We start from the raw sequence: 14,427 nt of genomic DNA, 5'->3' as shown, positions 1-14,427 counted from the left end.
GCGTGCTGGAGAAGCAGGGTCAAGTGTGTCAAACGCGTCATTTTAGATGATCAGAGGAACAGGCCATTTTAAAGTGTTTATGAGAAAAGGTGGCTTGACTGTGTTTCCCCAAATTCTTCTCTAGATTTTCAGTGTGATGCAATTTGCTATTCAGCATATCGGCAGGAGTGTAGGAGGTGCCACTGAGAGCCGAAGTAGAAACGAACAGCCCCAATCACACAGAAAGTGGAAGGTGGTGGGCTTTGGCACAACAGGGCCAAAACAGACATTACTTTAAATCTGTGTCTAGCAGCTACATTGTTATTGTTTTTCATTTTTTACTCTAGAGTAGGTGCAGGACCCCTCTTCCAGACTGGCACCTTAGCATGCTGAGTAGCTTCCTTGAGGTGGGAGGGATGTTCACAGTCGATTGTGTCATTTATTATTTGAGTTAGGTTAAAGATTTAATGTCCTCTCCAATTGTGACACCCTGTTCTTTCTCAGTGTCTCTTCATTGTGGGTATTTTTAGCTGGGGACAGCTGCTTCTTGTTAGGGGGCTTTCTCTACATTTTTAAAAAATCACACTGCTTTACCATGACTTCCTGTATCCACTTCCTTTCTTGGATGTGACAGCACCATTACACAAGCGGCCACATACTATGAAATTGAATACTTCCTGTCTGCTTCCTCCATCTGCTCAATTCAGTTTAATGACACATGCCATCTGATGGCGTAATTATAGCGCAATGCCGAGATTACACGCTGGGAGGTGGTGCAAATTCCTGGATATTCCCACATTATCTCTGGGGGTTTTAAACCCACTATTTCTAGGGGCCCTGGATGCTGGTGACGTCATATAATGAACCTGCCAACTTCCGTGAGTGGCCAATCACGAGCGTGCTATAAATCACTTGTTTAGAGAAGATCAGGATCTGGAAAGATGTACAAGGTATTTTGTCTGGCTGAGCCAGTCAGAGCTATTCTCCTTTAAGTGCCCTCCTTCCCGTCTAACCTAACGGGTGGTATCATAGAATCATAGAATAGCAGAGTTGGAAGGGGCCTACTAGGCCATCGAGTCCAAACCCCTGCTCAATGCAGGAATCCACCCTAAAGCATCCCTGACAGATGCTTGTCCAGCTGCCTCTTGACTGCCTCTAGTGTGGGAGAGCCCACAACCTCCCTAGGTAGCTGATTCCACCGTCGCACTGCTCTAACAGTCAGGAAGTTTTTCCTGATGTCCAGCTGGAATCTGGCTTCCTTTAACTTGAGCCCGTTATTGGTGTCCAGTGCTTATGTGCTTTGCACCTGTTGGGAGAAGTTATCTGAAATATCGTATTCTACCTTACGAGCCTGCCGGTGCCCTGAGATCTTCAGGGGAGGCCGTACTCTCGGTCCCACCACCATCACAGGCGCGCCTGGTGGGAACGCTGGAGAGGGCCTTTACATTGGCTTCCCTGGGACTCTGGAACTTCCTGCCCAGGTAAGCGAGACTGGCTCCCTCTTTGTTACACTTTCGGAGGCAGGCAAAAACTTTTTTGTTCTGGCAGGCTTTTGGAAATACTCTGGACCTGTGTTAATGTATTGGATTTTTTAAAATTGTAACTGCTTTTTATATATTATATTGTATTTACTGTTGAAATAAATTTATTATTATTAGTAGTAGTAGTAGTAGTAGTTTTTAATTTTACTATGGACTTAATTCTATTTTAACTCTTGTAAATTTATATTTATATGTTTTAATCTTGTAAACCGCCTTAAGTCCCAGTACTGGAAAAGAGGTGGGATATAATAATAATAATAATAATAATAATAATAATAATAATAATAATAGTGATTTCAAACTAAATTCAAGGAAGGGAGTTGTATTCTTTTTCTCTCCCCATGTGCCCTAGCTTATCTGGGTTTCATGTTACCAAAGGAGATAAGGAGGAACAGAAACTTGGTTGGTCGTTTGTCTCCTCCCAAAGGGCATAATAATGACACCCCCCTAAATCATCACAACAGTCTTGCATGATCCTCTCCACTTATACATATCCATACTGATTTTTATCTATCTAGGAATGTAAACATTCCTATTCTCTAGTTAACAAACTCACTCTATTTTAGTATATGGAATCTCTCTTAATTGCTCCTCAGAGAGGCCAGATGGATCCACAAGTTCCTTTCTGGAAAAGGATGAGAGAAAATAGAAGTTAAACAACCATGTGCATAAATATGAATATCTATGTTATTCATTAGTAGCTTTTCATCTCTGCAGAAATACTTACTGAATGTGTTTCCATAATTCTTCCTTTGCTTGCACATCTGGACTTCTCCTATATAAACATAAAAAAGGATACCATGTCATCATATATATGATCCTGGGCAAACACAAAATCCTGACATTGTGCCAACTAATAACAGAAATTTAACGAGTTCAAATCTCAGCAGAGGAACAGCTTTAAATTTTCATAACATGGATATGGCATTTTTAGCTATACTAGAGTGGCCAGATACAAAAGAGGGCAGGGCTCCTGCAGCTTTAACTGTTGTGATGAATAGGGAATTTCACCAGGTGCTGCATTCATACAAATGACACCTGCTGAAGTTCCCTTTTCTGTACAACTGTTAAAGATATAGGAGCCCTGTCCTCTTTTCCATATGGTCACCCTATCAGGACCACCAAACACCCTCAGATAGGCACCTATGCTGGTGGGGCAACCCATAGTGTGAAATAAAGAAAAGGACTCTGCCAGCCAGCCAACACTGCAGGCTATGTGTCGTTTTAATTAAAGTATTTCCTTAAATGAAGGAATGGCAATGAGCTGAACCAATCATAAGCTGCTGGGGGGAGGGGGAATAAGATCACAGAAGTAGCAAGGGGGCAGGTCTCTCACTCTTCAGTGCTGTCACTGGCTGTGCAACCCAAAGGCAGCGAGCTGATTGGTTCAGCCCACTGTCACTCTCACATTTGGGGAAACACTTCCCAAATGTGCTAGTGGCAGTGGCTCAGCATTTTCCTTTACTGTCACTGTGGTTTGCCCCACCGCCATTTGCCACCTGTATGTGGGGGTCATCTGGGGATTCCTGGGCCTACCCTCCATGATCTGGCCCTAGTGGCACCACTGAAAAGCACAGGTGTAGAGGCACAAGACTCATTTGGCTAAGCTTCTGATAAAAAGGAGCCAACTCAGTTTTCTCTTTCCTTCCACTGATCAATTAGTTGGAAAACCAATGTTGTTGTTAGGGTTAATGATGCAATCATAGTTCCCATTCAGTCACCTAATGAATCACCTCATGAATCAAACTAAAAGAAAAAGGAAAAAAACAATGCAACACACCCATCTCCATATGGAATATTAATACCAGAGACCCTGGTATTACATATTAATACCAGAGACCTACGGCCCATTTTCTTTCTTATTTTCCTCCAAGTCTGTCAAGCCCATTTCAGTGCTGGTTTGTGTTTTTGTGTCTTTCACCTTTCTGTCCCCCTTCTCTTTACTCATTACCCGCCCCCTCCTGTGCACTTTCTCCTCCCTAAGGCAGAAGCCTGGTACATTAGTTAACATGGGGGTGGGGTGGATTTAATATCTTTCAGCCCTTAATGCTGAGCTGCTTTCTTCGTTCATTAAGTCTTATTCATGCAAAGCAGCAGCTGTGAACTCTACACTTATCCCAAGGGTCTGTCGTCCTCTTCTGAATCAATAATAATCAGACACCAGGGAATGCAAAGGCAATCCATGGTTCTCCAGGAAGCCTGGGGTGAACTGCTTTGATAATCCTGATGCCTCAGCAACAATGGCAAGGACAGGTCCTGAGATCAGTGCTTAGCTCGGTGTCTTCCACTTGCTCATCTGCCACAAAATTCACTAGATTGGGCTATCAGAATACTTTATGAAAAATGCAACTAGGGTTGATGGGATAGACTCCTTTATTGCCAGCAACCACAGGGATAACGAGTAACCAAGATACTCTTTGAGTTTTTATTACTTTTAGAAGTGTTTCCTCATTCATCTGCATCCAATGGCTTGTAATTACGTATAGTCCTGCAGAAAATGTGTAGACTATGTAGCCCATGCCCTTTTTATCCTTAGCAATAAATGTGGTTTAATTCTGCTAGGTTTATAGCAAAATCACATTGAGAAACCTGAGTTTAGCTACACTGATGGATAAAAAGTAGACGCTAAAGAGCAAAACATCTGTGTGGATGCTATGAGCACCACCCATCCTGTCAAGCCATCCGTATGTGAGTGAGAGGAATAAACTGGCCATTTGAGGGGTGTGTGTGTGTGTGTGTGTTTAATCTCCTGTTTATACTTTGGAAGAATTGCGCTTTACTACAGATTAACATCTGATAGCAAGGGCAAGATTAGAGAAAATATATTCTTTAAAGACAAGCAGATTAGAGAGAATGGTTCACTTGGTTATTATGTTCTGAATAATATGAAGAATTGCCCTTCCTTTAGCTTACACCAGAAAACAGAACAGAGCTGCTGTACAGTTCATAATGGTCTGCTCCTATAAGCTGTTCTATCAACAGGAGTGAGTGATTGGCGCTTGAGCTGGCACCATGTTTCTGACTTGGACCAGGTTCTAATCTCAGCCTCATGGCTGGCAGAGCAGCACCCAAAGGCACAGCACCACAGTTTTCCCCCCCTTTGTTCTGTACAGAACAGCTTAACTGCACAATAAGCTCATTCGAGGAGCAGCAGTCTTGAGCACAAATCTAAAAAAAAACCTGAATAGTCCAAGATTGCTCAAACTGGTACAAAACATGGCCTCATAACAGAAATGTTTTTTTTTTTTTTTAGGTCTGGATACCTTTACTTTACTTCACTAGCTACGCCCTATAATCCACAATTATGCAAACCTCAATTATGCTGCAGCAAAAGCATCCCACTAGGACCAGGATACCTGCTAGTGAGTTCCCCTTGTAATCTAAAGGAGGGCTCTGTAGTGGAATCGCTCCGTTTGACTCAGCGATTCCCCGACCGGAGAAGGGGGGGTCCGACTTAGCCAGCCCAGACTTCCGCCCCTTCACGGCCGCTTGTTAACCCTTTGTAGTCTAGGTTCTCAAGGAAGCACTCCACACTCCAGAAATAGGGACCAAACACTTTTATTCTTTACACTTCACACTCCCACAAGGGTCCACACATTAAGGTAAACACATAAGAGGTTTGGGGGGAAAACACGGACAAAGGAATGACACACTTAGGACAGCAGGGACTAATACCTTATCCTCCCCCTTTACACGCTCAAGCCTAATAGGATTCGCACTCACTCCCCACTTTTACCACCCACCAGCCGTAACTCCAGCAAGGTCCCTTGCCCAATTGTACCCAAACCTAAACTAAAACAAAACAAACACATATAACTCTGTGACTCAACCTCGTGTTGCTCACTCCGACTTCGCTTCATGCCACTCGAATTAAGACTCCTTCCCTCAGCAGCCGTGTGGCGCCTCCGCCATCCAGCCGGCCCGGCCTGGATGCTCTGACTCACCACACACACGCTGGACTCCTGACACCCACAGAAAAGAGACCAGACCCTTAGGTGCCTAAGCCTTTTATCCCTTTCTGGAACCCCCTTGTCACCAGACCCACCCTGACCAACAGAAACCCCATAGCAACCCACACCTCTCCCAAAGGGAGGGGGAATGCTCCCAGACATTGCACAGCTGCAACTTGTTACTCCCCCCCCCCGGTACCAGCCCAGGGAGGCATTATCAGATGCCAGGCGCTTCTTGCCCAGTGCGGCTTTGGCATTTCGCTTGCTACTCCCTTTTCAGACACAAAGAACCCCTCACCCTGGGATGAAGCAAAAAGATGTTCTCTTAAAGGGACCATGGGCTCAGCCCATGACAGGCTCCACAATTTGTGATCCATAATTCAAAAGCCCATCAGGGGCTACATAAACTTGGGACTGGAAAAACTGAGGGCTAAACAACTGCCAGGCCAAAATACATACTTGGTGGCCTGCATGGTGTAGTGGTTAAAGTGTTGGACTGGGAGTCGGGCGATCCGGGTTCTAGCCTCCACTTGGCCATGAAGCTCACTGGGTAACTTTGGGCCAGTCACTGACTCTCAGCCTAACCTACCTCACAGGGGTGTTGTGAAGATAAAAATGGAGAGGGGGAAGATCACATAAGCCACCTTGGGTTCCTTGCAATAGGAAAAAAGGGCAGGATATAAACGTAATAATAAAATAAATATTTAGTTTAGGAAATTACAAATTGTGCAGGCCTGCTAAGCTGAAAAAATATCCAGTACATAGAGATTTCATCAGCAGTGTGTGTGTGTCTTGATTTTTATTCTCATTTTTTTCTTTTTAAAAACTAACTTTTACCACCCTATATGCTATTCATGTGCATATTTCCTTTATGCTTGCGTTTGCAACCTTATTAATAATTTAATATGAATCCATGATTTGCAGCTAAGCAATATTTTGAACTTTTAACTAACTATGGGTTTTTTAATGGCTATTCTTAATTCTGAAAAACCCCTTGGCTACACAGATATTTGACTTGAACTCTTAGAAATGAACCCTACAGCACAGCATGGAGCTTTTTATGTTTACTGCTCACAGAAAAAAAAGCAAACTTCTATTCAGTTTTGTCTTCCACTCCCCAGCCAAAATACAACAAGCACCCAAACAGTTCAGTAATGCTACTTATCCTCCCAGAGTGCAGGACACGGAATAACGGGCTCAAGTTAAAGGAAGCCAGATTCCAGCTGGACATCAGAAAAAAAACTTCCTGACTGTTAGAGCAGTACGACAATGGAATCAGTTACCTAGGGAGGTTGTGGGCTCTCCCACACTAGAGGCCTTCAAGAGGCAGCTGGATAACCATCTGTCAGGGATGCTTTAGGGTGGATTCCTGCATTGAGCAGGGGGTTGGACTCGATGGCCTTGTAGGCCCCTTCCAACTCTGTTATTCTATGAATCTATGATTATATTAAGCCACCTACATTTTGAAATTATCTTTTGAAACCAACAAAATTAATCTGATTCTTCTTAAATGAATCTAAACAAACATATCACTGAGAAACCTGTCTGAAAGACATAGTAGCAGGGAAATAGAAAATTCAAGACACTTCATTGTGTTGATCACCCTGATTCACTAACCCAGAAACAGGATTCTGTACATAGGCCTGGTGTAACAGACAGGCAGCTGAAAAAGAGAAGGAAAGAGCATCCAGCAAAGCTCTTAAGCAGAGTGCAGTGAGCGACTTCAGTGTGAAATAGCATATACATAGTCAAGCCGTGGAAATTCACTACCACAAGATGTAGTGAGAGCTGCCAACTTGGACAGCTTTAAAGGGGTATTAGACAAATCCATGAAGGACAGGGCTATCAGTGGCTATGACTCCGAAGGCTATATAGTACCTCCAATTCTCCCTCTCAACATCAGTTGCTGGAGAACATGAGGGGGAGGGTGCTATCCTGTTTGCAGACTTCCCATAGGCATCTGTTTGGCCACTGTGGGAACAATATAGATAGACAGATAGATAGATAGATAGATAGATAGATAGATAGATAGATAGATAGGCCTTTGGTCTGGATCCAGCATGGCTCTTCTTATGATTTTAAATAGTGTTGGTTTGCAATGGTGGGGGAGATGCAAGGGTAGAGGGGGAGGGGCTCCTGCCCAGGCACCTTTTCTCCCATATCATACACTACGTGAGGGTATGAGAAGCTACTGCTCTCCAGTCCTGACTACTCTGTGCAAACACAGCATGGACCTTACTGTTGAAAATATAGCTGTTTGGATCAAAGCCAATACATATCAATCTACATGAATTCAGTGTTTCGCAATAATTTTCCTATGGGAAAATATCAGTGACTTCAATGGGAGTAATTCAGAGTAAGGATATTTAGGATTGGGACCATATTATATTATTATTATTTATTTATATAGCACCATCAATGTACATGGTGCTGTACAGAGTAAAACAGTAAATAGCAAGACCCAGCCGCATAGGCTTACATTCTATTGTCTTAAACATTTATACTGGAGAGCATCTGATGGAGTGGACAGAATAGATCTGTTTGTCTTTAAAGTGACAGAATAGATTTGTTAGTCTTTAAAGTGCTGCAAGACTCTTTGTTTTTGCTGCAAAGGACTAACATGGCCATTCCTCTGCAAATTATATTGGAGATGCAGCAGTGTTTTACATGCACAAGGTCCCTGGTATTTCGGTAAAAAAAGATTCAAACAGTAAGTGATGGGAAACCCCGGGACCCCCGCGAGCTGCTGTAAAGTAGCTTCCTATGCTCCTTCTTATTCATTGTAACAACTGGAAACTTTTTTTCCTACTGCATTATGTTACACTTTAAGAAAAGAAAAGAAAAACCCAGCCAGGAACAACAGTCAGTTGTCTGGCTATCAAAAGCTAATTTATAGTGTTCAAATTGTCCACAAGAGGGAGCCTCTGCTGTCTCATTTAAGTAACGAGTTAAATGAACAAAATTAAGTGGCTTATAAACCTTTCTCTAATATCCTCTAATGCACATTCTAAGACATTTAGATTTTGTGTGCGTATGTGAGTGCATGTGTGTAGGGATGTATGGATTGTGTGAATTAGTCCACTATTTGATGGAATTGGGACTTTTTTAGGGATTAATGGGAATTCCATTGCACTCTCATTGGTGAAAAACTGGTGAAAAAGTCTGTGGAATCCGTGCAACTCAGAAAAAGCTGATCCACTGTGGAATCCATAGGTCAGATAATAGAAATCTGAATGCATTTTAATCTGTTGCAGATTTCTCTGTCATTCCTACATGTTGGCACATGCACATCCCTATTAAGTTTACTGGATATATCTCAGGGCTGGATTGAGACATGCTGAGGCCCTCAGCCATATCAAGATTCAGAGGCTCCATACCATAAAAATAAAGAGAAAAACATATATTGCAAGGAGCTCAACACATCAAGTTCCAACTGACTGTGCTAGACAGCTGTTTGTTGGCTTGGGAGAAGTGCTGTTTGCTGGGGAAGAGAGCAAATGGGCACCATCTTCCCCGTTTCATTTATTATTATTAATTAATTAATTAATTAATTATTATGGCCATCCATTTAAATTATACTCCCGCCAGACTGCCAAACAGCAAAATTGTGGCGGACAAGAGGACGGCACCTGGGCAGAGTGTCCTTCCTGCACATTGCCTTCCCCAGTACAACTGCACTCCCACAAGCCCACCAAACAGCTCAGTGGCAGGGATGGGGAAGGGTGAACTTACTAGGGAGGAGGGGAACCAGCAGCAGGGGCTTAGGCACCCGTGGTGGGCTGCATGAAAGGCCTCTAGACATGTCTGCTAGAGACTGTAGTTGTGCCTCTGACAGGGCTTAATTGCATTTCCACTACAGACTCCATCCCTCCTCCAGACTCCAACCCTCCAGACTCCATCCCTCCTCCAGACTCCAACCTCCCTCCCGGATTTTGGAAATGCCGTTTGTAGTTTGGTGAGAACTGCTGGAGTGAATGCTGAAAGAAACGTTGTATCATTTCTATGGTACATTTCTCTCGATCAGAGCATAGATTAAAAATACACAGTTTGTAGATCTCCTTAAATGAAGACTGGAGAACTATTAAAACATTATTGCAAGATATCACCATTTTAGATGTTTTCTAAAAGTTTAGCAGGAGCAACATACGATCGAGATCTGTGCCTGGATCGCCGGTGGTTGGACTCGGATTGGTTTTTCTCCTTTTGTCGCCTCAGCACTGCTTCCCACTGAGGAGCTGAATCAACCATGTCATTCTCCTGCCGTAACCTGTGGAAAGGTTGACACACTATGAGCAAATGTCTGCAGGATAAACATTTAATGAATATTCATCACTTTCACAGAAAGCATGTTAAACTTCAACTCTGTGAACACTTACTCACCCTTTACACACATGCTAATGAAGGCCAGGAGAAAGAAAAAGAACACGTTGGGGCACAAACCAACGAACATTATGGCATTCTAGGTCCCATCAATTTCAGTGGGACATATTTAAGCACAGGCTTATAAGAAGCTGGATGATATGAGGTCAGAATATTTGGCCATCTAGCCTGGCTCTACGTCTAGCCCAGCCTGGTGCCTTCCAAGTCCCAGAATTCCTGATTGTTAGCCATGTTGCCTAGGGCTGATGGGAGCTCAGAGGATCGCAACAAGGGAGAGGGCCTTCTCAGTGGTGGCCCCCCAATTATGGAATGATGTCCCCGATGAGGCTCGCCTGGTTGTTATCTTTTCGGTGCCAGGTCAAAACTTTTCTCTTCTCCCAGGCATTTAACAGCATATGCTGAATTTTTAACTAACCCAAGAATAGTTGTTTTAAATGGATATTGTTGTTTTTTATACTTTTAGTGGTTTAAAGTTTTGTATATCTGTTTTTAATGTTCATTGTTTTTAACTTTTGTAAACCACCCAGAGGGCTTGGGCTATGGGGCTGTATATAAATGTAATAAAATAAATAAACAAAAGTCCAAAACATGTGGAGCTTCCCAGAGAGGCTCACCTAACACCTACATTGAGCTCTTTATGGTGCCAGGTGAAGATCTTCTTTTCCCAAGCATTTCAGTCTTTCAGCTTTTGTTGTTTTAAATTTGTTACTGTCATTTAAATGTTGGCACTGCTGCTAGGTTTTATTCTTATTTTATACTGCAGTTTTAAACTTTGTATTTTACGGTTTTAATTGCTGTGACCTGCCCAGCCGGCTTCAGCTAATGGGCAATACAGAAATGTAATTAATAAAGTATTAATTTAGTTATATTTTAATTAATTAATTAATGCATAAATAAAACATCTAGAGGTCATCAGGTTGCAGAAGCCTGATCGTTTTAGTTAGAGATGCCAGGAGCTAAATTTGGGACCTTCTACATGTAAAGCACATGCTCTTATCACTGAGCTACGGTCTGCCCTCGTCATGCACATGCTTAATTCTTTCACTGAAATCAATAACACAAACACATCTAGCAAATTAACCGTAGAAAGGAGGATGATTTCAGAGGACTACTTTCATCAAAGCAAAGGGTAATATTTTGTTGAAGTAAAGGGAAATATATAACTACTCTACACAGTAAGCCAATTCATGTTAATGAAGTGACGGCAGCAGGCAGGACTCTAAAACAGAATTTGAAGGAAGCAAGAACTGAAGGCTCAAAGGGAAGTTGCAGCGGCAATGTTAGATTTAGGTTCTAAATCAGGGTCATCCAGTGAGATCATCATGACTGAGGCAGGATTTGAATTCATGCTGTTCATTGATAAACAATGCTGTAAAACAGATTTTTACACTACCTACATTATATCCCCACGAAACGGTAGTAGTGCACGAGAATATCAATCCAAGCAAGTAAATGAATGCATAGTGTTTTTAAAAGTGAGAGACAGATTGACACCTACTCAATTCTTATGGAAACGGGATTCCCAAGACTGAGCATTGTAGTTTTATTCAATAAGCATTTATCTATTTGATGTGAGCCAGAGAAATGCTGTGTTCTTGAAACTCTCTCATTATTAACTGACTCCATTTTTTAAAAAATCTGAGACTGCATAGGCTCACTCCTGTTTTGGTGACATTTTGAGATAACTGAGCATTCATTCACAAATGGTATGCACTGTGATAAGAGAATCCAGGATCGCTGATTCATATAGCTGGAAGGGAATAAAGATAATCCAATCCATCCCCAGCTCCAAAGGTGGGGCCATCTATCTAAAGATCTGGCACACATTAGCCTACACAATCCAGAGCACAGTGTGCAATGAGCAGAACAGTGTGCAGCACAAATAGCAACATTAAACAAAGACGACACACACACGGAAGACTAATGCAAAACTTCTCCAGGGTGTCTAACCAACCTGACCTTGGAGAAAATTCCTTTCCAATCAATATAGGACCATCAGTCAGAGCTTTAGTAAAATTATTTTGCTGAGTTAAACCAAGGACATTTATAATTTTATCAAGGCAATTATCTCTAGTTGTGGCAGTCTCCCTTATACCCCAGGGCATGTGGGAGAAAATATAGTACTGGACAAGAACAATGTTGATCTGAATTATCTGTTATACACGTATGCACACAAACATGCATGTATGAGCACACACAACCATAACCACGCTATTCAACGTTATCACAATTTTCTATAGAACAACAGAGTAACTTTTACAAAGGATTTTTGTGAGAATCACCCAATGACACAAAGCTATCGTATGTGCTCTTGCTCTAAGATTTCATTTGCAAGTGTAAAATATCTGCCTTTAAGATAAGGAAGACTATGTACATTTTTTTCCCTGAAAGAAGCAATAATTTCTTGGCAAGGCAGGAGTGAGAAATCCACCTTTTACAAAAATAATGAAAAAAACCTGTTACATGCAAATTAACCACCTGGGCAAATATAATCCATATAAGTTGATTTCTATTTAAACTAGATAAATTGTACATTAAACAAGCAATGCACTCTGTTTTGAGCACTTGCAGAGTTTCTTAATCACCTGTGTCTCTTCTTCCGATGTTCCCTGTTAGAATTTTCTGATTCACTACCACTGCTGGTATTACAACGGGATCGGGACCTAGAAAGGAGAAAAAGAGAGCAATATTAACAAAAAATGGATCATATCTCAATTATAAACTTATAATGGAAAACAATGGGGAAGTTTTGCTGTAGAACTATAACTAATTTGTCATTGTTGTTTCAGTCCCACTATCATGAAGGCTGCCCTGTCTTGGTTCTAATACTTTTTACAGATGCAAACTGTAGAACTTTATAATACTTCCATTATCACTTCCTATAACAGCAGAACAGGTGGTGAGTGCCAACAGATATGGAGCCAAAACGGGGCAAGTGAGAAATGAGGGCGTAGTATTAGTATGCTTGGGGGAACCCTGATATTTATAGAAGTGCAAAAAAATCTTAGAAGAGGGATAGAAAGAAAAGCAAAAATGGTCCAATGAGGACTGAGTCACGAAGAGCTTTTCTACACAAGGCCGTTAATCTGCTGTATCTGTATTTGAAAATAACTTTATTGCATATTAGCCGCATGGGCCATTTGCAAACAGATGAGACAATAACATACCTGCCGCAAGCTATTTTTGTTTTCATCACAGAATTGAGATCCAAGCACTACACCATTTTCTGCTACATAAACTCTAGGAGGCACTGTGGTCTAGTGGATTAACACAAATGCACAAGTGAAAAACGCAGTTTCTTTAGTTTTCTCAAATGCCACATTTTCCCTACTTAAAAAAAACCAAACCCTCACCGAAAGTGCTCATTAGACACAAAAGTGAAACTGGAGGGTCAGGATATCATCTAAAGAATCTGTAAATAACCATGAGTAAGGAATGATGAGCGCACAATAATTGTCTCATGTAGAAAATTCTGGAATGTTGAGTGTCAGTTGCGAAAAAAGGGGGCAGGAACTCTGCATAGGTGCATTTCTGCTAGGAGGTGAGGATACCCTGCAATGTTCTGTTGTAATTCCCACTTGCATTATTCACATTCAAGCTCTAACCTTCTTCTAAGTGGCTGCCCAGGTTCATTTTCACTCCCACCTGAAGGATGACGTCGTCGTGAATAAGAAAACTTTGGTGATCTGTTGCGGTCGCTGGGAGAATTGTAAAGCCCACTAGGGTCAAAAAAAGAGTAAGAGTAAACAACTGACACAGTGTTTCACAGCGAGTACTGCAAATATCTCATTTATTTTTTATTATTACTTTGTGGGCAGTGAAACTTTCTATTCTGATAGCTATGTCATTTAAAAGGTGATAAGATTTGGTCAAGCTGTAATTGAAGCTATTATTGCTTTTGGGTAATAAATATATTACACTGAACTCGTCAGGCAAAGAACAGTTGCACAGAAGCCTTTAGAGAATGCTTGTAGGACATTAAAGACAGTTCCACTGATGCAATTACTATAAAAACTTACAAACCAGGATAGAAAAACACACATTATTTCTTATATAGGAGTCTTGCAATAAGTAATTACTCATGAATTGTAGACCTAGGTCTTCAACAAGGTGTTTTCCTTATAAAACTAGTGAAAATAAGATCCTCCCCTCCACTCTGAAGGCTTAAGGCTTAAGAATCCTATTATTTGCATATATCCCCATTTTATTAACATACATTAAGAAAGTGCCCCATAATTACTAATGATATTATGGAGCCAGTAAACAATCATTGTTCAGTAACAAGAAAAAAAAGTGGGGACATGAAATAATACATGAAAATAGATCCCTAAGGGTTATTTTTATAGTGTCAAGTAAAGATTTTAAATACATGCAGCCTGTTTTGCCCCTCTGAAACAATATTGTCAACAAGTGTAATCACTGAGCTTCAGTATCTCATTTGTATAGAATTAATTACATCATAGACTATTTTTGCCATGGAAATATTTGAAGCTAGCATAGATGTTGGAACGACTAGATGGATGGACCTGCACTGTCCCCATCACCCAATGTGAACAACATGCCCATGCTCACACATT

At 41.5% G+C, this 14,427-nt stretch overlaps 1 protein-coding gene across 2 annotated transcripts in view; it reads right to left on the bottom strand.

Annotated features, from left to right (window-relative positions):
* The window catches only part of EPB41L4A (erythrocyte membrane protein band 4.1 like 4A), a 124,186-nt gene that overhangs the window by 9,433 nt on the left and 100,326 nt on the right, over positions 1-14,427 (bottom strand). For both annotated transcript variants that reach the window (XM_063129542.1, XM_063129543.1), the window contains 5 exons: positions 13,456-13,569; positions 12,436-12,513; positions 9,618-9,737; positions 2,248-2,295; positions 2,077-2,145 (listed from right to left, as the gene is read on the bottom strand). In XM_063129542.1, coding sequence (XP_062985612.1) covers positions 2,077-2,145; positions 2,248-2,295; positions 9,618-9,737; positions 12,436-12,513; positions 13,456-13,569 — 429 coding nt within the window. The remainder of the gene's footprint in view (positions 1-2,076; positions 2,146-2,247; positions 2,296-9,617; positions 9,738-12,435; positions 12,514-13,455; positions 13,570-14,427) is intronic.

This window comes from Elgaria multicarinata, chromosome 6 (assembly GCF_023053635.1).
Source record: "Elgaria multicarinata webbii isolate HBS135686 ecotype San Diego chromosome 6, rElgMul1.1.pri, whole genome shotgun sequence".
Lineage (NCBI taxonomy): Eukaryota > Metazoa > Chordata > Lepidosauria > Squamata > Anguidae > Elgaria > Elgaria multicarinata.
Note: the sequence above shows the minus strand (reverse complement) of the source record. Positions and strands in the feature narration are given on the sequence as shown.